The 24,935-nt window shown below is 48.1% G+C and overlaps 1 protein-coding gene across 3 annotated transcripts in view; it reads right to left on the reverse strand.

Moving 5' to 3' along the window:
- The window catches only part of PLXNA4 (plexin A4), a 353,986-nt gene that overhangs the window by 145,037 nt on the left and 184,014 nt on the right, over nt 1–24,935 (reverse strand). For 2 of the 3 annotated variants that reach the window (XM_021692788.1, XM_021692789.1), the window contains exon 3: nt 3,116–3,247. In XM_021692788.1, the coding sequence (XP_021548463.1) occupies nt 3,116–3,247 (132 nt within the window). Of the gene's footprint in view, nt 1–3,115; nt 3,248–7,745; nt 7,790–24,935 lie in introns of all 3 variants that reach the window. The other variant, XM_021692787.1, reaches the window with a different exon arrangement.

The raw sequence follows: 24,935 nt of genomic DNA on the forward strand, positions 1-24,935 counted from the left end.
AACTGAGGACAAGAGACCAAATATTATAACAAAAGATTTTCCCATTGCTCTCATCACTCAGGAAATTCCAAGGGTTCTGGTAGTTCAGTGCCAGAAATGGGGATGAAGACCAAATATATGTTCTTATTATAAAGCCACAATATCATAATTAGGTATATTATGTATGACTAGCACATCGGATCTGTAATAGTACTATTTAAGAGATGGTTAAAGTAGGCTATTTAAGTTTAAGCAGTATGTTTACTTAAATAAAAACACAAAAGCAGAAAACAGTTCAGGACAGGTTAAAGTTATGGCAGTAATAAACAGATGACCGACGTTTGGGGGATACTTCCTTTGTCTGAAGTGTAGTCTTGTAATTATATATGTAAGTTTAAACTTGGGAATTAAGATAAGCAGGAGAAAATTTGTATCAGTCCCTCTTTTCCAATTCTGGGTCAATGATGACAATGGGGATTCAATCAATAATTCATTCATTCATTCATCAAATAATTATCAAAGGCCCATTAGGTGAGGTTTAGACAGACAAAGAAGACATAGGGCTGCCCTCAAGCTGCTGACAGTCTGGCAAGAGATAAAGACAGCCTGGGGTGAGAAAAGCTACCAAAGAGGTGTCTAAGCAGAGGTCAGCCATTGCTCATTGTAGAATGGGACGGCACAGCTGTTTTGAAGGACGAGGCAAAATTAGCCAGATGAGAAAGGGAAGTGTCCTCCAGGCAAGCAGACATCATCGCTGAGCATATACAGACTGACCTGTAGACTCAGCCTTGCAAGGTGCTCGGACACAGCATGGCTGACACCAACTACCAGCTGACAGAGGCCGGAATATCCCTGGTATATTTACCAAGCTGCTCTTGCCCCAGCTCTACTTGGTATGCTCAGTCAACAAAGCAGCCTGTGGGGTCTTGATCTGCTTTCCACTGGGACTAAATCCCTGCTCCCAGCCCACCTCAGCCTTGACCTGAACTCCAAAGCTCCATACCTGATAGGTCACCCAGAATCTTGGTGCCACCACCTGCCTGACTGCAAACACGGCCAATGTCCAGACACTCCTGTTGCAATGTCGTAAGAATAAGAGACTCCATTTACCAAGCCCTTACTCCGTGCCAGGCTTGGTTCATGCCTGTTACATGTGCTATGTCGTTTGATCCTTGGGACACTACGGGATGTTATCATTACTTCCATGCACCGGTTGAGAACCTTAAGTCTTCAAGCGGTTAAGGAACTTACCCGAGATCGTACTTAGTAAATGCTGGAGCTAAGGTTCATGCTCGGATATTCTGACACCAAAGACTGTGCACTTAACCATTGTGCTGTACTACCTCTCCCCACAAAAAATGTGCAAACCCACTGGATACCAGTGTTGGGCCAGCTGTCATGGGCCTTGGGATTTTATTTTGATGACAGGCTGCCCTCCATCTCAGTGAGGAGCAGTCCCAGAATGGATGAATGCCCTGGTCCCATCCGTTCCTGCCTTCCTTTCTTTTCCAACAACCCAGAGCTCCCAGCGTACCTCATTCTCCAAGCCTGAATGGGTACTGCCCACTGATGGCTCTCAGGCAAGTAGAATGCAAAGGACAAGGAGCTCAGAATCCCAAATCAGTTACCAGAGGGAGCTCCACACAGCTTATATTTTCCACTGTTGGAAGTTCTTAGAGAAAGTTCCAGGTTGAGAGATCCTGGCTTTCAGTTATGGTAAGAAATTGAAGTATGTAATGCCTTGTGGAGGTATTGGGTCTTCTCCAAAGGAGTCTAAGGAAAGCTGCTTCTCCTAAGTGTCTAGGGCCTCAAAGGTAGGCAGGGAGTGTGGGCTCCATTGAAAAAGAGCAAGGAATGAAAGCAAAGGAGAAGCCTCATACCCTGTCCTGGCTCCTGGGGTCAAATGTTCCTCTGTCGGCCCCACATCAGGCAATCCCCAAGCCAGGGCAGCCTCAGTGAAGGTACCACAATGGGTCCCAGTGTGGCTGCGTGGGGAGTCCCTCACCCAGAGAAGATGTCATCGGGCTCTTGGGGAGGGTGGAGCCGCTGGGGCTGCCAAGGCATAATGCCCAAGCCTTGTGGGTGGCATAATGTGGCATTCATCTCCTTCACTCTGCAGAGAGGGGACAGGCAGAACAATCCAGACTCTGTCAGCAAGGTCCTCTGGGGAGTTCAGGCCTCGCTAATGAAGATGAATAAGAGATGGGATGTGCCCCTCATGGCGGCTGCCTTTGTCACATACATATTCATGGACTGGAGGGACAGCTCCTGGGAATGACCCATCCCACACAGAGATGAGGGGGCAAGGCAGGGCAGTGCAGATCCACTCCTGAGGTGGGCGTGTCTTGTGGGGGTAGAACACACTGGGCTGTGAATTCGGGCACTCCAGACATACTCTTAAATATATGGAATTTTCAAGATGACATATCTACCTTTGCCTGCTGTAGACACATGAGTCCTGGAATAAGCCAAGGACCCCTGAAGAACTTACTTAGTACTCAGCTGAGTTCCAGAAACAAGCCCAACTTTGCTACTTCCTCCTCAGTATCAGTTACCAGTAATCCCTGTACTCTATTGTTCTGCCTGGCTTGGCCTCATGGAATTTGCTGGAACTTCATGCTAGAGGTCTAGGTACATACAAAGGCTCAGAACACACGCTGTATCATCTTACTTCACACAACAGAGACCCTGTTTTTTGACTCTCCATCCATTTGACTATTCTATGATGTTCCCTCAACTAAGATATTCGGGCAAAAAATCCTTGCCCTCCATAGACCTCCAGGGTCCAAGAAGGTGACCTTGATAGGAGATTATACTCTGTGTAGGGAAATCCAGACAAACAACTTGGGCATTTGTACCATGTTTCTTCAAAAGACAGTAAATGTTGGCTCTGAATCTATATTCACCCATCACTTTGAAGTTAGTGGATTTGTTCTAGACTCCCAGATGTTTTGATATTTTATTCCCTGTTTCAGCGCACTCAGCCTCAGTCCCCAGGCAGTATAACCAAAAAGATACACACTGAGCCAAATAAATCAATTGGCTTCTTTGCAGCTGGCCTCCTGTAGGTTTCTACTGAGCCACAGGCTAGTACTTAGCTGCAAGACAGATGTCTAACAGAGCCCAAGAGCCTTACCTGCCTTTCTGACATGATGTAGAGTTGCTCGTGGTCCTTGGAGAAGGCCATATCCCGGAGGACTGGGCCGGGCTCTACTACCTGCACCATCTCATACTGGAGGGCATTGCCCCTGGGCCCATCCACACGGATCTGTGGAGAAGAGAGAGGAGAGATGGTATGCGTTCAGATCCTATATTGCCCGCAGTCCAGCTTCAGCCCAGAGACCCTCCCAACAGCTAAGGGAGAGGCAGTGAGCTTTGCCTCTGAGATGCCGAGGCCAGGCCCTGAATAGAAGCCCCCTGCCATGGGCCTCCTGCTGGGAAAGGCAAAGAGAAGGGAAGGCAGGAGACCAAACCAGGCCCCACCAAGCACCTGGCCTTATCCTCTCTGGTTCCCTCTGCCTCAGGCTTAAGTCTTCGAGGCCTGGCTTGGACATCTTTGGAGAAGAGGATGGGGCTGGTATTGGGGAGCGGGGGCTGGGGATTGGGTGAACAGTGGGTAACTGAAGCTGCCTCAGATCAGAGTATCATCATGTAACAGAAAGGCAATGTTTTTTTTTAAAGATTTTATTTATTTATTTGAGAGAGAGAATGAGAGACAGCACGAGAGGGAAGAGGGTCAGAGGGAGAAGCAGACCCCCCGCTGAGCAGGGAACCCGATGCGGGACTCGATCCCGGGACTCCAGGATCATGACCTGAGTCGAAGGCAGTCGCTTAACCAACTGAGCCACCCAGGCGCCCCAGAAAGGCAATATTATTTGCTAGATTTGTTCTCAGAAAATAAGCGGGTGTGAGGATGCAGGCTGATTCTTTGAAATGGCTACCCAGTTATCATTGCCACACCTTTGAGGGGAATCAGGCAAGGAGCCAACCTCGGAAGTTTCACACTGAGTGGGCTCATTCTGGCCATTAACTATGGGCTTCTGCTTCAGGCTTAGGAGTAGATGTAGGTCTTGAGACCTCCTAGAGGTTCTATTCATGTCCCCAGGGAAGGGGATATGAACATTCCAGGAAAATGCACATTGGGCATGAGTCATCCCCAAACTTCCGAGAACACTTAGCATAGTAGATCACCCCTGGGCCATTCTCAGGCCTTCCTAGAACTGTTTGGACAATGTGGAGACAACCAGGAGAGACTTTTGCCCACAACCCCCAGAGTGGAGGACAAATCTAGAAAGACAGGGGCTTCTCAATGCCACGTGGTGCTCATCTGACCCGGGGTGCCGGCCCAGGTATCTAGAATCAGAGTCATTACAAGTCTGGGCTCATAAATTCAACACAATTGCTGCCCAGTACTAATAATACCACCCACCTAAGTTGGGACCAAACATCTGGAGGGAGACAGGGAAAGGCAATAGCTAGGGGATCACCAAACTTGATTAGATGCCATTTATACGTATAAGACTCTGTAAGGTACCCACCATGTAATTTTAGAGATTTCAGTAACAAAACTAAAGCAAAAAATTATATTCCATATATTCCCATTATGGACTCTTACTTTTAATTTTTAATATTTAATTTTTAGCTTCTCATGAGCTCAAGGAGAAGAGAAGTTATTCAGAGCAAATAAATTACAGAAGGGACACCACATTAATGCCAACTGATGACATCAATTCACCTGAAAGTCTGCTGCCCCTCGTTTCTGTTGAATTCACTGAACTCTGACACTAGTTTATTTTGTGGTTTATGTGTTGGCTTTTAGGTCTGTTCCAGGCTCTATTTGTTTATTTTCCTCTTAAGCACAATTTTTAAGCCCTCCCTAGATGTCAGGCACTAAGAAATGGTTTTGCACGCAATTCCTTATTGGTGTAATCCTCTCAATCCTGTGGGCTTAGTGGTCATTTGTCCTGACTTCCATGGCCTCTCCATCAACCATTCCACCCTCTCTCACCTAGGGGCAAGACTGGACGCACCCCCTGCTTCCCCAGGGGCAGGGGGTGCTCCCTGATGGGCACGAGCAAATCAGTTTAATCTCATTCTGTTGCCACAGTGATTGAAGAAAACAGGCCCAAGCCAATCAACATATGCACTCAGAGCAAAGCAGGGACAGACAGTGTTTTGTGATCAGGAAGAGAGAATTTCTCCTCACCCTCAACACATCAAAGAAACAGCCGGTTCCAAGAGCTATGGGCAGCCCTCTTGTCATAAAGAGGGGAGCTGAAGCCAGGAAAGGTTTAGGTAGAGAGATGGGAAAAAATTGGTCTTTGGTGATGTCCCTGAGTCACTGAATCAAAATGACACCAAAGCCTGCCCTCTGTCAGGACTTTCTAGTTACTCATGTTATTTCCTTATTGCTAAAAGAATAAAAAGGCTTTTCTGCAACATCAAAAGTCCTAACTGCTATACAGATACAAACGATGAGGAAAATGAGACAGAGGTGCACTAAACAATTAGCCTGAGCTATAAAATCTGGAGACAGAATTAGAATCCAGTTCGACTCTGAAGTCCACACTTTTCCTGCCACCCCATTACATGAGATCTTGTTCCTTGGTGGGTTTCATGTTCATTCGCTGGGGCGTGCCACCTAAATAAAGGCAGGGGGCTGAGGTCAGCATCTGTCTCTGGTCTATACGATGCCAGAGGCTTTTGCCAGTCATTCCTGATTTTGATGCAGAAATACTCGAGCTTGACACATATTTATTTTAAAAATGAAGAAATAAATGAATGCAGCTGAAAGTCCTTTTTGCTGATTTCTCATGAAGCTCATTAAAACAAACAAACAAACAACAACTGATAAAGGAATAGAAAGAGAATACTTTTAGCTCTGAAAAGCAAAATGCCTCAGAATCCAATAGCCCTCCTGTTTCTGTGCCCACCCCCACGCCCCCAGATGTCCATCCTGGCCAGGGCCTTCCTTCATCTGAATGAAATGAGAGTTCATGCAAAACCAATTGGGATTACCACCCAAGTCTGACCCTGTGGTGATGGCCTTGGCCCCCAGCCCAGGCAGGCTTCATCCCCAGCTGTAAGTCACCTCTGGAGCAGCAACACACTAGTGACAAGAGTGATACTGAACATCCTGGCTGGTCTCCAGCCCCCTCAGGCTGCCGGCAGGAGCAGGCTCCCCGAGGCAGTGCTGGTGGATATGTATCCCATGCAGTGCCTGTGGTCTGATCCCCAAGGGAAATTGGATTCAGTGCCTGATCAATCTTCTTTATCACTGGGCCCCAGCTCCCTGCTCTTTAGCACAAGGTGATGTGCTGGATGTCAGTGGACATCAGAGGAAACCAAGTAAGCGGGGGGCGGGGACAGAGGGATGGACCAGGGAGCACCTGGGGCACATTTTCATGGGCCTTCCCCAGGGAAGCGGGATAAGGTTATGGTACCCCCTTCCACTCTCTGCCTGGATGGGAAATCAGTCATTGGAAAGGCAGGCAGGGTTCCCTCTCCCCATACCTCTCCCCAGTCCACGACTTATTTCAGAAAACAGAAAGGAAAGCATCCATTCACCCACCTGCTGAAAGAATCTCACACAGATCTTGGATAAAAGGAGCTTGTGGTAGGATTGGCTGAATGATGGACAATCATAAAATTTAGGTAGGACGGTCCAGCTGCTGGCTCCTTTGGCCTCACGTAAGCGATAGCAACGAGAACTGCCAATAACTGAGCGGCTACTGTGTGTCAGGTCTCCTGCAGGCAGTCTACACGTACTAACTTCTCATGTAAACCACCTAACTCTGCCAAGTAAGCATCAGTATTTTCCCATGTACAGGTGAGGCTTAGTAACTTGCTCATGGTCACAGATCTAGCGAATGGCATGGCCTTGATCCTTACCAAGATCAGACTGATTCTGTCCGTGCCTCCGTGTGTTTACATACTAACCAGCACATGTTGAACCAGGTTCTTTTGGTTGTATAAACCTGCATCCCTTCAAGAAGTGCACGTAGTTGACGTTACGCAAACGTCACCCCAGGAGTGTGGGAGGAACCGCGTCTGTGCCTACTACAGTTCTTGTGGGAGGGAATCATGCATATGAATGAAGACGATGCTGGTGTAAATTTTCAGATAATGATCCCTTATGTTTTTGTTTGTTACCCTGCACAGCATTCTTTTTTTTTTTTTATTAACATATAATGTATTATTTGTTTCAGGGGTACAGGTCTGTGATTCATCAGTCTTACACAATTCACAGCACTCATCATAGCACGTACCTTCCCCAATGTCCATCACCCAGCCACCCCATCCCTCCCACACCCCGCCACTCCAGCAACCCTCAGTTTGTTTCCTGAGATTAAAAGTCTCTTATGGTTTGTCTCCCTCTCTGGTTTCATCTTGTTTCATTTTTCCCCTCCCTTCCCCTATGATCCTCTGTCTTGTTTCTCAAATTCCTCATATCAGTGAGATCATATGATAATTGTCTTTCTCTGATTGACTTATTTCACTTAGCATAACACCCTCTAGTTCTATCCATGTCGTTGCAAATGGCAAGATTTCATTCTTTTGATGGCTGTATACTATTCTACTATATATATATATATATATATATGTATATATATATATATATATATATATACATACACCACATCTTTTTTATCCATTCATCTGTTGATGGCTCTTTCCGTAGTTTGGCTATTATGGACATTGCTGCTATAAACATTGGGATGCATGTGCCCCTTCGGATCACTACATTTGTATCTTTGGGGTAAAACCCCAGTGGTGCAATTGCTGGGTTGTACGGTAGCTCTATTTTCAACTTTTTGAGGAACCTCCATACTGTTTTCCAGAGTGGCTGCACTAGCTTGCATTCCCACCAACAGTGTAGGAGGGTTCCCCTTTCTCCGCATCCCCGCCAACATCTGTCCTTTCCTGACTTGTTGATTTTAGCCATTCTGACTGGTGTGAGGTGGTATCTCATTGAGGTTTTGACTTCTATTTCCCTGATGCAGAGTGATGTTGAGCACTTTTTCATGTGTCTTTTGGCCATTTGGATGTCTTCTTTGCAGAAATGTCTGAAAATGTCTTCTGCCCATTTCTTGATTGGATTCTTTGTTCTTTGGGTGTTGAGTTTGAGAAGTTCTTTATAGATTTTGGATACTAGCCCTTTATCTGATATGTCATTTGCAAATATCTTCTCCCATTCTGTCGGTTGTCTTTTGGTTTTGTTGACTGTTTCCTTAGCTGCTTGCACAGCATTCTTAAATAACATCGTCTCATTGGATGGTTGTAAGATTTTTACGATGTTGATGACTAGCATCATCATTCTCATTTTGCCAATGAAGAAACCGAGGTCGGGGCTGTTCTGTGCCTTGCCCAAAGCTCAGTGATAAACCAATGACAGTCAGGACTAGAGCTCAGGTCTCCCAATTCTTAGCTAAGTGCTTGCCTCTTAGCGATTTAGATTTTCCAAAAGCCTTTGACAAGGTTCCACACGAAAAGGCATTTAAAAATAATGAGTCTCTGTGGGACTTTGGGCAGTTTGACCATGGAGAGAGAACCGACTTAGAGACAGAAAAAGACACGTTTCTGCATGGAGGAGTGGGGCCGGGGGCATTTCCCAAGCACTGGTGTTATGACTTGTTTTATTTAATATTTTGTATAAGTGGTTTGGAGGAGGGAGCAAGAAAATATGCAGACGATTCTGAGCTCTTTGGGACAGCAAGAAGGCCAGTGATGGAGATGAACTAAGAAGGATGATGCATCCTCAGTGAGCACTGGGGAGGGGAGCTGCATATGGGCAAAAAAGCTGGGACTGCTTCGCATCTCATGGGAACAGAGACTCAGCCTTGCAGCTCCACTGTCCAGCACAGCACCCAGGACATGGCCAGTGCAAAGTAGTTACTGACAGGTGTTGGCAGGGGTGTGAGGAAAAGGAACTCTTGCACACTGTTGGTGAAAACGTAAATTGGTACAGTCACTATGGAAAACAGTATGGAAGGTCCTCAAAAATTAAAAATAGACCTACTTTATGATCCAGCAGTCCTACTCCTGCGTATTTATCCAAAAGAGACAAAATCAGTATCTCAAAGAGATAAATGCATCCCATGCTCATTGCAGTATTATTTATAATAGCCAAGATATGGAAAGAATCTAAATATCCATTGACGGGTGAAAGGAGAAGGAAAAGGTAATACACACACACACACACACACATATATGCATATACATATATACACACATATATATTACATATGTATATATACAAAACATACATATGTATATATTTTATAAATACATAATATGTGTATATATATAGAAAATAATGCTTTAAAAAAGAAAGAAATCCTGCCATTTACGACAACATGGATGAACCTGGAGAAAATTATGCTATGTGAAATAAGCCAGACATAGAAAGACAAATATTGCATGATCTCACTTATATGTGGAATCTAAAATAGTCAGACTCCTAGAAGCAAAGACTAGAATGGTGGTTGCCAGGGGCTGGGGGTTGGGGGAAATGGGGAGATGTTGGTCAAGTGGCACAAATTTTCAGTCACAAGACGAATAAGTTCTGAAAAATCTAACATGCAGCAATGTGACTAGAGTTAATAATACTGATTTGTGTATTTGAAATTTGCTAAGAAGGTAGATCTTAAGTGTTCTCATCACACCCACAAGGAAAATGGTAACTACGTGAAGTGATGGATATGCTAATTAGCTTGATTGTGCCAATTATGTCACAAGACGCACATGTATCAAGTTGTATACCTTAAATATATACAATTTTTATTTGTCACTTATGCCTTAATAAAGATGGGGAAAAATGAGTAGTTACGGGCGCCTGGGTGGCTCAGTCGTTGGGCGTCTGCCTTCGGCTCAGGTCATGATCCCAGGGCCCTGGGATCGAGCCCTGCATCGGGCTCCCTGCTCGGCGGGAGGCCTGCTTCTTCCTCTCCCACTCCCCCTGCTTGTGTTCCCTCTCGCTGTGTGTCTCTCTCTGTTGAATAAATAAAGAAAATCTTTAAAAAAAAATGAGTAGTTACTACATAAGTGGTCAACTCCCTGTGGGAAAAACCAGCCACATTCTACCAGTGGGACCATGGACCCTGAGCTGATCAAGGTGAGACCAAAGAATTACTCAAAGAGAGAGGCAGGACCAAGAAAGGACTGGTCAGGTCATCACTCACCGTTCCCCATACTCCACAGTAGCCCGAATGGCCAGCCACATGTCAAGCAGCATTCAAATGGGATTTCAGAGGAAGACAGACAAACAGAAGCCATTCTCCTGGCCAAGTTCACTTGAGTACAGAATATCATGTTCAGTCCACCCCTGATAAGGTAGAAACATAATCCAGATGCCGGCACCTGGAGAACAGCCTAGGAAAGGTGCCTCAGGCCATAAGGCATAGTTGAGATCAAAGGAGATGTGTTGGCCAGCAGCACTGGGTCAGTTGCCAACACAGGGGCCACCCCGAAGCTGGAGAGGTGACAGTAAGAACAAACGAGATTTATTATTTTACACAACGCAGATGATACTTGTAGATCACCTAAGCAGTGAGGAAGGATGGAAACAGAAGTTGATTTTTTTTTTTTTTAAGATAGAAAATGTAAAGAAGCTGCTAATGTAAATTTGGGTGTTTAGAAGATGCTGTTCTAAACAGAGTGCTATCACATCCTGACCCCACATGTCCCCTGAAAGAGGGAACCTCCACATTCATTCGCTGTCTACAGGGCATTCATGGAATGTCACGGTATTCTAGGCTCAGAGCTAGCTTCTGGAGGAGAAAGGTGGGTCTTTGCCCTACCCTCCAAGGAAGACTGTCTCCTGAAGGGCTCAGATACTACACAAATAAGGCCAGTGGCAAGTGCTACAACTGAGGATGTTCATAGGCCTCTGTTCCCTCTTCCCAGGAGATCTGGCCACTGACTGGGGTGTAACCAGGAACTATCAGCCCAGCCCCAAAGTGAGGCTTGAGGGAGCACGTGAGCCATACGACAAAGAGCTACCAACATGGCACCTCTAACTCTGAGAGTCTGACTGATAAAACACATAGTGGGTAATATCAGATTTATTCGAAAGCCACGTTCGGAGACAAAATCTCTTAAGTCCATAGGAAGGTTGACCTGGAGTAGCAAAATCAGTGGTAAGAACAGATTTTATAAAGACATATCCACATTGGCCAAGAGAGGTGAGAGTAAAAATACAGAAAAGGGTGTCAGAGGGAGAAATTTGGTTGTCTTCACACAGCCCTGTCCTGAGGAGACTGAGTGTAAATGTGTTCTCTGTGGTCGGGTGTGGTGTCCCTTCAGGTCTCACCAAAGACCCAATGGAATGTTCTTCTAACCAGCACCAGACAACAGCAATATAATGCCTGTCACAAATGTGGGCCACATGTGAAATTTAACATTTTCCACTAATGGTTACATTAAAAAAGAAATAGGTAAAATTGATTAATTAATTACAATTCATTTTAATCATCTATTTTATCTAACATAATGTGCCCCAAGTATTATTACATTTGCATGTATACAGTATAAAAAATTGTGAGATATTTTACATTCGTTTCCTCACACTAAATCTTTGAAACCTGATGTGTATGTATTTTATACTTACAGCAACCCTTAATATGGACCAGCCATGTTTCAGGGGTTTAATAGCCACGTGTGGCCAGTGGTTGTCCTATGGGATGGCACAATTCTAGATCACTGTCATCCCTGTGTTCTGATCTGTGCTCTCCAAGTGACCTTGCTCATAATTTGGCGGCCAACTATCCTTCTAGGGGTGCCCTCAGTTGAGATCTTACTCACTTCATTCCCTGGCTGACACCCTTGTGTCTCCTGGGAACTTCATTTCATAGCATGATGCCTGTGTCCCACTATCTTTGATTTTCTGGAGCTCACAAGCTGTAAGCTCCACCCGGCTGCGTGGTCCCCATCCGTCCAAGCAAGTTACAGCGTGCAGTTGTGTGGGCCGGGTTCTGCTCTAGCCTAGCACTCGGCAAGCTTGTTTGATGTACCCTTGCCTTCTCTTTCCACATTCAGGCTGCAGGCACTCTGGGCACACCTCTTGCACGCCAGGAATGCCCTGTACCCCGGCGGACAGTTGAGAACACTTGAGAACAGCTGAGAGAGAACCAAGCGGTCAGAAGATATACTACAGGGGCATAGTCTCAGAGGCTCCCCGCTGCACCAGGCAAGACTGCTGCGGGCGAAGCAGGACCTGGACGGTGTGGGCACTTGGGGCTCTGGGGGCACAGCTAACTGCCAATCATGGGGAAGAGCTTCAATATTGAACAACCAGTGAGTTATTCACAATAGCCAAACATGCAAGCTATCTAAACATCCGTTGACAGCTGAATAAAGAAAATGTGATTTATATATCACATAGATACAGTGTGTAGACATAATATATATAATACACACGTACATACATGCATACAAACAATGGAATATTATTTAATCTTTTTTTTTTAAAGATTTTATTTATTTATTTGACAGAGACAGAGACAGTGAGAGCAGGAACACAGGCAGGGGGAGTGGGAGAGGGAGAAGCAGGCTTCCCGCTGAGCAGGGAGCCCGATGAGGGACTCGATCCCAGGACTCTGGGATCGTGACCCGAGCCGAAGGCAGCCGCCTAACGACTGAGCCACCCAGGCGCCCCGGAATATTATTTAATCTTAAAAAAAAAAAAAGAAGGGAATCCTGCCATTTGTAACACCATAGAGGAACCTGGAGGGCATCATGCTAAGTGAAATAAGCCAGATACAGGTAGACAAATATTTTACGATCTTACTTCTATGTGGAATCTAAAATAGTCAGACGCAGAAGCAGAGAGTAGAATGGAGGTTACCAGGGGCTGGGGGGAAGGGGGCATGGGGAGATGTTGGTCAAAGGGTACAAAGTTTCAGTTATACAGGATAAATAAATTCTAAAGATCTAATATACAGCAATATGATCATAGTGTATACTTGAAATTGGCTACAAGGTTGGTCGTAGGTGTTTTCACAATGTATATATATATTATATATAATATATATATATCACAACATCACATCAGATCCTGCACTTTAAATATATACAATTTTTATTTGTCAAATATACTTCAGTAAAGATGAGAGAGGCAACAGTGGGTGAGACCACGCTAGGACAAAATGACTGGACCTCAGTCCTGCCTGGACCACACAGGGACCTCCATCATGGTGTCTAGCACACACGGCGCCTTCCCCTGTAGGCGGGCTACCCGGGACAGGCACACGTGCCCCCGGGGGCACACACTGGCACACCCACTCTGGTGCGCAGGCATCCCCCACCTGGTGCACCCTGCCGCTCCTGCTCGGTCTGCAGCCCGGGCTATTCCTAGGCAGCGCGGCCCCCTTTCCCTCCAAGCCATCCACCTCTCTTCCTCCCTGGCACGGTGCGTGTCTGCGCTGCCAGGCAGAGCGCTATTAAAACATCAGCAGGGTGGCCTCCACAAAGGTCAGCCATCCGGGGAGCTCCTGGCAGCTGCTTGTTTGTTTACTGGAACATTATCTGGGCCGAGCTGTTGATTTACATCCATTGAAGGATTGAACAATAAATATCGGCTCCCAGTAGCAGGCAGATGCTTGCACTAGACCGTTCTGGCTGCCTTCTTGCTTGGAATAATCTCCCTAATGAGCAAACAGTGCCATTCATCTTTAAAGATGCAGGCAAGCCCCGGTATCCCTCCCCCCCCTTTCGGCTTTCCTTTCACATCCTCCCCAAACCAGACTTCTTGGTCAAGGTCTACCCTGCCAGATTTCTGGGCTGGGCCCAGCCACGAGAAGGAGAGGGTGGGGTCTCGTCTGGCAGGCCTGGCAATGGAGTTGCAACTGGAGGGGCAGGTGGTGCGGGGCCGATAAAACCCTGGGACAGATGTCCCTGGGACACTCTGAATTCTCCATCTAGACCCTTAAGCCCAAACACAGAGGCCAGTGGAAACCCACCTGGTGACGTGGGTGGCCCCATGGCCAGGCCACCTTCACAGAGCCGGGGTGCGAGGGCAGGGCTTGTGGAGACGGATGCCCCACATTCAGGCAGTGCCAGAGCCGGAGTTAGGCCTGTTTCCCTTTCAGGCAGGTCTCCAAAGTTCCCAGAATCTCAAGGGGCTCCTGTGCAAGGATATGCAGGCCAGGCAGTTTGCAAGATGGAGTCCGTGTTGGGGCAGGCAGGGTGCCGACAAGAGGGGGCAGGTGAGGCGTCTAAGGAGGGAGGGGAAGGATTCAGTCTCTATTCCTCTCAAGAGCCTTGAGCACACAACTTTGGCTCTCGTAGGGGTCCTAGCTCTCTGTCCTGGCCTTGATCTGTCTCCCTCTGAGGCAGAAACGGCAGGGAGGACCCTCGGTGGGAAATGAGTGACCAGGATCCGCTTTCCTGGGTCACTCTAGGGCCCCTGTGTCTCTCAGGAGGAAAAATAATGAACCTTTTGGATCTTATTTATGCAGATTATTCAGTTGGCCCCCCAAGACTCTAAGTGACATAACCTGGTCACTGTCACTCAGCATCTTGCCACGCAGGCTGAACAGCGGGTGGAAGGAAGGAGCACGCCCTCGAGTGCCAGCATCAGGCCCATCAGAAGCACTCCTTTGATGAATGAATGGATGAATAAATGAATGAGTAAATGAATGACCTGAGAAGCTAACTCAGGGCCTGAGTTGCCATCGTTGGAACTGTTATACATATGCACACACTCACAGACACAAACACACACACGTGCTCACACACAGGCTCTCTCTGTCTCTGCAGATGAGGCCACGTCTTAACTCCCACAAGGCCTCTAGGATTTTCCCTTTAGAAGTCTGTGACAGGGCGCCTGGGCGGCTCAGTCATTAAGCGTCTGCCTTCGGCTCAGGTCATGATCCCAGGGTCCTGGGATCGAGCCCCGCATCAGGCTCCTGGCTCAGCGGGAAGACTGCTTCTCCCTCTCCCACTCCCCCTGCGTGTGTTCCCTCTCTTGCTGTCTCTCTCTCTGTCAAATAAATAAATAAAATCTTTTAAAAAAAAAAAAAAGAAGTCTGTGACAAAGTGTCGGGGGGCAGGTGCATGGATGAGGAGGGACTGGGAATGGTGAGTGGGGACACCAGTATCAGGTCTGAGCATTGTGGTGATCTGCTGGTTGTGGGGTTCAAGCTCTCCAGGGCCCCAAGGACCCCCTACCATGTCTCCACATGCCTGGGGGAAGAGTTGCCTGGTTTGTAGGACGGTGGACAAGGTGATCTCCAAGTTCCGGCCACACTCAGGGGCTGCAAGTCTATCCTCTGCCAAGGGCAGCTCCCTGGGGCCCCAGGCACTCGCTTACCGTCAATATTCCTCTGGCCCCAAACCGAGGACACCTGAAGACAGAACTTCACAGGTAACGTCACTTGAGGCTCCCTGGGAATGTCACTTTCATTCTAAAATCGCCCCCCCTGCCTCTCTGGCATTTCCATCTCCTTTCCCCGTTCCACTTTTCTTTCTTCTATGGCACTTGTCAGTTTCTTGCATACTATGTGATTTATTTATTACACTATTTATTACACTATTGTTGGGCTCCCCTGCTAGAATGTAAATGCCGCAAGAGTGGACGTCCTTATCTTTCGTGTTCACTGATGCACCCCAAACCCTTGAGCCATGCCACGTAGTAGGTGCTCAATAAACACTGGTTGAACAAATGAATGGATGGAAATGATCAAACTACTCATCAACATCTTAATTTGTCCTCCCGAGAGCAGAGCTCCCTTATTGCACAGCAAGGAGCCCAAACTGTTGGGGGCTGTTCTCCCTGGGAAATTCAGCAGCAGGAGAGGTGCTGCGACTGTCCAGCCCAGACCCCAGTCTCACCATAGTGGACTCGATGACATGCTGCAGCCCCTCCTCCCGGCTTCGCTTCCCAGGGCTTGGGATGTGGGCTCAGACCCTGCTTCTGTGCTCACACTGCTTAGGCTGCCCCAGAATAGCACAATGAGGGCGCTTTGTTTTGATTTCCTGATTCCAGCCAGGAGGAAAAGGATTCGAAGGGAATGGCAAGAGTGTAAACAGTAATTAATTAGACAAGCCCCGTGTGTGCGCAGATCCCACACTGTGTTACCAAACACTGCTGGAAAAATGGGTCCCTTTGGGTCTCTCGCTACACACCCACGAAAGTGAACGATGATTTCTAGGTTGCCATTACAACATCGCACCTTGCGCTGCCCCACGTGGAGGAATCGGGAACAACGGCCTCCCTCCCTTCCCCACCTGTTTGGGTGCCGACCCAAAGAAGAAGATAAACTTGAGGAGAGAAAGATGTTGAAGAAATAAAAAGGGAAGTCAATATGATTGATATGAAGGAAGTGCCAGAAGAAGGTTCAAACCAGCACATCTCAAGTGCAAAATATTTAAAATCAGCCTTTCTTGCTGCACCCTTGCAAAGAGACTCAGGGGTAGGCACAGCATGTGCAAGGTACAGGCTGGAAACCTTGGCGGGTCAGCCGGATTGTGACCCCCAGAGCCACCACGTATTTGAGTAGTCTGTACCCCCAAAGCCTCGCTGCCACTTCCCACGTGCCTCTGGCTACAAGGGAGCCTGGACAGACTGCATCCACTCCTAGAAAACCAAGCAGAGATGAATAGTTGATTCACCGTCTGCCACGAGCTACGCCATGTGCTTTACACGTATCAGCTCATTCTGGTGCTTGGCAGACGGACCACGCTCATCCACGTTACAAAAGACCAGAGTCCTCTGGCTCCTGAGACACAGTGTACAAGCCCAAGAGCCTGGGGAGGGGAGCCCAGGAGCAGATTGTGGGAACCCCGCCTTTGCCACTCAGGAACTCTGCGGCTGTAGATAATCTGCCAAACTTAGTATCACTTTCCTCAGATGTCAAACAGACGTTCTTCTTCTTCTTCTTTTTTTTTTTTAACTTTATTTATTTGACAGAGAGACACAGCAAGAGCAGGAACACAAGCAGGGGGGGCGGGAGAGGGAGAAGCAGGCTTCCCGCGGAGCAGGGAGCCCGATGTGGGGCTCGATCCCAGGACCCTGGGACCATGACCCGAGCCGAAGTAATGACTGAGTCACCCAGGCGCCCCAGAAATTGTTGTTCTTAAGGTGGGACTCTGATCATGTTCCAAGCATGTTGAATACTTAGTACCGATAAAGGGTAACGGTGAAGTTGCCATAAATGTTAGCAATGATTGCTAGGGAGGCAATTCAAATGAATTGATCGCCATGATTCCCACTCATCCCCAGTGGGAGCAGCAGTTGTGTGTGCCATAGAAAGATTAGAAGATGTGGCCACAGATTGGGCTCCCAGCATCTGACGAGGTCAGCGAGGGGTTGGAAAGAGAAGGGGACCCACAACTCCACTCTGGGCCACCTGAAGCAGATGAGAAAGGGGGCATTGCTGGACAGAGGGCAGGGACCTGGGTAGAGAAGTGTCTGTGCCCACAGATGGAATGTTCAGACAGGCATTCCACCAACATGGATGCAGACATTTTCACACGGCTGCCCCGAAGCTGGCTCAGCTTGGGTGTGATTCAGAAAAGCAGTGACTTTATGGAGAAAGAAGAGAGCAGCTTCATGCCTATGGTCTGGGCAAGCCACAGGTGAGGAAGTGGAGTACCACAGAGAGGAGAGGCGTCTCTGAGGACCGGCCAAGGGCAGGAGGCAGATAGAACTGGCAGGATGCTGGGAGGCAAGGACAGTTTACTGGAGATGAAGCAGTGCCTTACATGGTGTCAGGGACACAGTCTCAGACCCAGAATCAGTCAGTACTCCTGATTCTTCATCCACATGCTCCTCCTGCCTCTTCTATGACTCACATGAGTCACTCTTTTCCCTGTCCTCCCACACAATCTCTGGGCTCCGTGTACCCCCTGCCAAATGGGGAGGGGCTATCTCCTCTCTTCTACCCCCTCCAACTGTTGCAGTCACAAAGGGGTTAATGAACAAGGTACGTCATGACAGCAAGGGGCTGATGTGCGGTCAGCAATTTTCTCCTGCTGGAAACCTAGCTCCTCCGGAGAGGGATCCAGCAGGTGCTTAATGCAGCTGTAGCAGAACAAGGAGAAACCCCTTCCAGCTGGAGCACCCAGGGAGAATGGAAGTAGAGCAAAGACTGGAGATGGATGGACTCTTGCATGAGCTGTGGCAGGGTCTTCAGGATCTTCAGGAGTCCTAGCCAGCTGGGTCCTAGTTCAGAGGATGGAAGCTTCTAGCACAGGGCTCAGCATAGAGTAGAGACTCAAGAATCAAGTTGAGTGCATGAAGGGAATAGGCTTTGTCCAGTTTTCTCCCAGCTCAGAGGCAGCCCCCCACCCTTCACACCTCTAGCTACATCATCATCTACATTCTGTCATCAGCACCCTAGAGCAGAGCCCAAGTCTTTGCCCCCCAGGCCTCCCCTCAGTCCCTCCCCGACTCCAGGAACACCCATGTTGTCCTCCTCACTGCCCAGAAACCACCTGACACTGCCCACCCAAAGCAGGTGTTGCGGCAGGATTCCCCCCCCCCCCCCCACAGCCTTGCCCCCTCCTGCCAGGCGGGGTGCCTTCCTCTCCCCTCCAGGAATGGGGCCAGCCCGCCCACACTCCTGTTCACACCACTTCCCTCACCCCATTCCTCCCTCCAGTTTCCTCCCTGCTTTCTTTCAGCCACCCCAGGTGCATCGGCCCCTTGGAACCTGGCGCAGGACACTCCTCCAAAGGCTTTCTCCATAATACCTGCCCCACCCCGATTGCCTCGTGTCTTGTCACCCGAGGTGCCCATGCTGCCCCTTAAGCTGCCTCGTGTCTCCGCCTGATTGGCCCCCAGGCTTCGAGTGTGTTGATTTCAGGCATGAGTGTCAGCATCTTGGGGGCAGGTCTGTGGCATCGTGCTTAACTAGGCATGGGGCTGTGTAGCCCGCCGGGCTGGCATCCTGATTCTGCCTCTCATTAACGTATGCGACCTCAGGCAGAACTTCAGGATTTATTTAATTTTCCTCAGCTGAAATATCAGACTCAGAATTCCAAGCTCAAGGTTGCTGGCAGGATGTCAGCGGGCGGATTATGAAGCGCTCTTATGGAAGGGCCTGGTACATAGAAAGTAGTGAATACGTATGACTGCCGCTGTGGCTAGTTAGTATGTGGTGGTGCTCAGTCAGTGTGAAGATGAGACAATGTGTCCATGATGCTAATGTAGCACAGCACAGATCCCTAGCGAGGATTTCACAGCTTTGTGAAATCCCAGAGTTGCTTACTAGATGTTTGGTAAATTAACAAACAGATGCATGAGTTCTAATCACAATGGAAAAAGATCAAAAGGCTCCCAGCTCCTCAGAGACTCTCCCAAGCGTACATCTCTTTGATGTCCTGGCCTTACAGGACCATCGGGGCTCTTTCTAACCCCAAGGGCAGCGTAGCAGCCAGCCCTATAAGGTTCCCGCTTGTCAGACGGTTCGGAGCTGTCTGCGTGAAGCCATGGGACTGTTGCTTAGCCTCTAGGCGCTGTTTGGCAATTTCCTTGACAAATAAATAACCCAGGGAGCGTCAGACAAGTGCTTATCACCTCGACATCTGCTCTCTCTGATGAGCTCTGCTCTGGGTTCTTTCCCTGCAGCCTCATCAAGCTGCTGGGGCATCAGCCCTTTTGAGCGGTGCCATCCAAGGACACCTGTGTTTTTGTGAGGCTGAGAACAGCCTATGTTTACTTAGTGCAAAGCACCAAGGTGCTGGCTTCCCAGAAGGTGAACACAACTCCTCAAACAAGGATGGGGCATCAGCCACTCACCCTACAGACCACATGGCCCCCTCCCCTCGGGAAGGACCTTGGTCAGAGTGACACCGTGTGGCTCCTGGCTGAATGGCTAAGGGTTCCTTTCAAATGTCAGTGGATTGCAAAGTCCTGAAACACAGAGAGATTCAGGTTTTGCTCACTTGGGATCTATACCAGAATTTCAAAGTAGCGCTGGCTCCTGGGCTATCTGGGTTTTTTTTTTTTTTTTTTTTTTTTGGTATGGCTGAAATGAGGATCAGAAGTAAGCGTGGGATACATTTAATGTTTACTGGTGACCCAGCTCGGCATCACTCTCTCCAAAACTGCCCTCACTGTGTCCCAGTATAGATTTGATGCCTCCTGCTGGGCTCCAGCTTCATTTCCTGCGTCCTGAGAGCAGGGCTATGTGTTATCCATCTAACCCAGGGTCACAAAGCCAGTGAGGAGAGCCCATCCTGGAGCTGAAATTTGCCGGCATCAAAACTGTTACTCAGCCACAGCTGACCAAAAGGCAGGTAGGGCTGTGCGCCACGGTGACAGTGTTCATTATTGTCCGGTAAAAAAATCTCGGGGTCTTCTCTGAGGAGCGGACTTCACACAGTACTGTCTCACAGATCACCAAGTGTTACTTATTTCGTCCTCTTTTTTCTCCCCACGAATCTCCCCTGGCAGCTACTGCCCACATTCTACTACATTTCACTTTTTTCCTTTCTCTCTCTCTCTCTCTTTTTTTTTAATAGCAGCTACTCTGAGAGAGAAACACTTGGAACTATTTCAAATGAGAACCCAGGAATTCATGAGGCCTGGGTGAGGCATGTGAATGGTTTGCAGTCAGAAAATCCGCTCCCAAAGACACTGTGGGGAACAGCCTTCCCCGGGCTTAGAATTCTGGAGTGGAGAAGGGCGTCCCTGTCCGGGGATGACATCACCAGACAGCGCTGGAATGCACAGATGCAGAAAGCTGAGGGGCCCCAGGGCCAGCGGGGAGTTTGGCTGTGATTATCACAAAGGGTCTTTTGACCACCCTTCATCCTAGGAAAACCACAGAGACCCTGCTTTAAGCTGCCCCCACCCTCAGCAGAGGAGCCTAAAGACACTCTCCTCGAGTCAGATGGGTGACCTCTGATCTCAGCGAGAGAGAGTCTGGAAAAAGCATGAGGTATCAGAGCTGAAGGGTCTTGAAGGAAAAAAACACACACACACATACAAAAAGACCCTCCCCCACCCCCCCCACACAAAAACGACCCCAGTGCCTGTATGGGATACTCGTTCTGCCAGAAGCTTGTGGAGTTAATTGTAGAGAAATGCATTTTAAAATAAGATATTGGAAAACCATCCTCTCTGTCACCAGCCACAGTTATTACAATTATTTATACAGCATCACCAAGGCCCGTGTTTCACAGCAATTAAGCTATTGATCTCACAACTCTGAGGCACCGAGCAAAGCCCACAGCCACCGTTCTTGCTCCCTTGGGAGCTGTCTCTCCGCATGCTCAGATGTGGAAACCGAGGCCAGACAGGAAGCAACCCAGAGCAGGAAAGTCACTGGTTGGAAAATTAACACGAAGAATCCATATGTTGATATAATATACTAATGTCATGTTAACGTATTAATAGGAAGAGGTTCTTTTCTCCATTTGGCCAACACTTATTCTGTCAGGATGTTGTTTTCCTGGCTTGGCCAAGAAAGTATGTAGTGTAGTGATGAAGCACACGAGCTCCAAACCCGCTCTGCCACAAGCTGGCTACGAGACTCCTTGGGCAATGAGTCAACTCCTCCAACCCCTAGCGTCCTCATTCGTAAGACGCACAGAAGAACTGCACCTACCACATTGGCTGACAGGAAGAATGAATGAGTTACCGGGGGAAAGGTCTTTAGCACACCACCTGGCACATCATCAGTGCTAATCTGAAGTTTTCAGTTATTGTCACAGGAAGTCCGTAGGATACTCCTAGACACTTCTCTCATAACTCATGTTCCATGGTTACGCCATGGGAAAGGGAGAGAGGTTTGGTCTCCTGTGCCTAACGACACTGAGATTCATCATAGGATGAGTGACACTCATTCTTTCTTGATGGGCTGAGGCGGGAGCTGGAGCCCACCTCTCTGCAGCTGGACTCCTGTAGGTGGGTAGGGATGGTCCTCGAAGGCTGACCTTCCCCTCTGCCTACCACGCTCCACCCCAGGAACATGCCCTTATGTTCCCATCATTTTTCTTCAAGCCCAGAGTCAATATTAAGCTAATAATGGTTACCCAAAGTCTTATTTATGAAATTCTTTGCAGTATTATTTAATGTATTTTGAGGGTATGTAAAGGGATAAAATGTGCTGAATGGTGGCATTCTGGGACCATATGGAAATAATTCCCCTTTATAAGCCTTTTTGCTGTAGGAAACTGCATGTTCCTGGAACATGGCTTTTGTACTGGATGGTGTGAACGGGAGAGACCAGAAATGGAGTGACAGTAAAAGACAGTGATGGTCACTGTGGTCTAGCCTCCAGGCAATGGGAATCGCGGAGAAGAATGGAGGTAGAAGGTGATAGAGCTTGAAGATTGGTGACAACTGTCAGTTGCCACACCTGGACGACCAAGGGAACGGTAGGACCAAGGGCAAGTCGGGTCGGAGGACTGGTGTGGGTAGAAAGACAGTGAGTCTGAGATCTGTTGAATGTGAGGTGTTGGTGGCATGGCCAGTTGACTGTTCCTGGTTGCTTTTGGAAATTCAGGACCGGTGCTTGGGTAGAAGGTGGCTGCTAAGGACTCACCTTTGGTCACCGCCATGCTAGAGGTAGACTGTGAAATCGTGACACAGTGACATTTTCCAGAGCCAGGTTTGAGGCCACTGTGCCAGGTTGGCCCTCTCACCTTCTGAGGTCAGGTCTGGCACGGTTCGTGGATTACAGAATACAGCTTGGCAAGTCAGTGGTGAAAGGGAAGAACACAGGTCACATTTTCCCACTTCCCTTCAGGTTGCTCAGTTGAGAAATGAGCACATTCTCCCATTTCCTAGCCCGGCAGCTTAAAGAGGCTCCACGCCTTAACCTACACAAACTTACAAATGCATAGGGAGTCCCTCTGAGGAACACACGAAAGACAGCTTCTCCACAGTCACTATCATCTCCGAATTCCAGCAGTTGAGAAACCTTTCTTTGGGTTAAGCATCTTTTAAGATAAAAATATTCTGATGAGGGAGGGGAAGCTGACCTTTAGAGAGGGGTAAAGGGAGAGGCGCCGGCCTAGAAGGGGTTGCCTGTCTCTCTAGGTACCGTCAACAAAATGGCAAGTTTAGGCAAACTCCTGGATCCAGGTGACACAATTTTATAGCCTCAATATGGGTTTCCATTAGCTACAGTTCTTCCATGACAGAAGAGAATAGGGGTGCCTGATGAAAGATTAACAGGGGGACAACAGAAACCAGGATGGTTCAGAAGGGAGAAGTGGGGGCATTTTTGGAGAACTAAAGAGAAGTCTCATTTTCCACCACAGTTTTGTTTGGGGCTGCTTCAGGATCTTCTCTCCAAAGTCTATGTCATTTTCAAAACCCTAATTTATCTATCACTACAAAAAAAGAAAGAAAAAGAAAAAAAAAAATCTCAGGGCTTATCTGCCTCACTGACCTAAGACTTAAAACCAAGTGAAGTGTCCTCTGAGGGTTGACTCTGAGGGCGGAGCCTGTGGTTGGGCCCTTCCTCCTCACAGACCTTTCCCTTTGGGTGCCTTTGGCGGGGCTCATACCAGCGCCTACCACCAGGGGTCACTGTTCCCTGCTGTTTCTTGGGGCCTCCCAACTTTTGCCCCAGTCAGCAGGGAGGGGGAACTGAGGCGAGAGTGGGAGAGCACGGGAAAGGTGGGAGGACGGAGGGTTGAGAAATCTCAGGAAAGGAGAAGGAGATTGTACAGGTGGTTGCTCTCCAGGCTCCAAGAGAAGCCCCACTGGCCCCCCACCCTACAAGGCCCTGGGTGCCAGGTCAGAACGTCCCTCCATCCTGGGTCTGTAGGATGGAATCCACAGGCTGGACCTGCGGCTGCATTCACTAGACAGCGAGCTTTATTTCCTGCCCCTCAAAGTAGACCAGGGAAAAGCAGGACGGAAACACTTCTTTGTTCCTCTTCAGTCCAGAGGACTCGGCTCCTGTCAGCTTGCCGTGTTGCTCTAGTAAAAGATAGACAAAAAGAAGCCAGCGACAAAACTGTCTCACATCCCTTAATTTCCTCCTGGATTTCTAAGCAGGTGATTATTTCCTCAGCCTCCAACAGGCTGCAAATACTTCAGAGAGTTTTTATTATTATTATTATTATAGACACTACATAAATAAAGGCGTCAGATAATTGACAATAATCTATCTATCTTCCGCTCTCCCAAGCATTTTGTTTATCCAATGGAAACCCATTCTCTTTCTCTCCCTGCCTTTTTCATTTGGCAACTGAGATGAGCGGGTCGGAGGATCTGGCAGCAAGGGAGCTATGTCTGTTACTGAGGCTGGGGAAACTGAGGCCCCGCAGGCTCTCACCCCGGCCCACTGTGTGCAACCTCTGAGAGCCTTGTTCTCTCTAGGTCGTGCCATGGTTGAGCATGAACTGAGCACGTACTGTGTAAACCCTGCCACAGAAGACACAAAGAGGACCTTGCAAAGGACCCAAGGGCCATTTGGCTGGTTTCTACCCGCAAGGGTTTCTCGTCTGAAACAGCTAAGATACAAAACACAATTTAGAATCATGTTTTCTAAATTAATCCACACTGCACATAGTAGGTATGCAATAAATACTTGTTGATTTAATAAATGAGCTACAATTCTGAGTTATTTTTATTCATGTTTTATAACATGAAAGACCGAGACTCGGACATGCCTGATGTCAGATAGAGCTAACCGGTGGAAAGTTCAGAATTTTCTACCAGATCTCTGCCAACATGCCTGACTGCCCACACCAAGCATCTCCTGAGCGAAGTATAGAGATAACAGGCTGTTTGTGGCCACAAGAGGGAAAGAATGATTAGTACTGAGAAGGGCACAGAATAGTGGTGATTTGAGCTGACTTAAAAATTTTTTTTTAAAGATTTTATTTATTTATTTGAGAGAGAGAGTGAGAGAGAGAAAGAGCACAAGAGGGGGGAGCGGGAGAGGGAGAAGCAGACTCCCCGCTGAGCAGGGAGCCTGACGCGGGACTCGATCCCGGGACTCCAGGATCATGACCTGAGCCGAAGGCAGTCGCTTTACCAACTGAGCCAC

This window comes from Neomonachus schauinslandi, chromosome 12, assembly GCF_002201575.2.
Source record: "Neomonachus schauinslandi chromosome 12, ASM220157v2, whole genome shotgun sequence".
In the NCBI taxonomy this organism is placed as follows: Eukaryota; Metazoa; Chordata; class Mammalia; order Carnivora; family Phocidae; genus Neomonachus; species Neomonachus schauinslandi.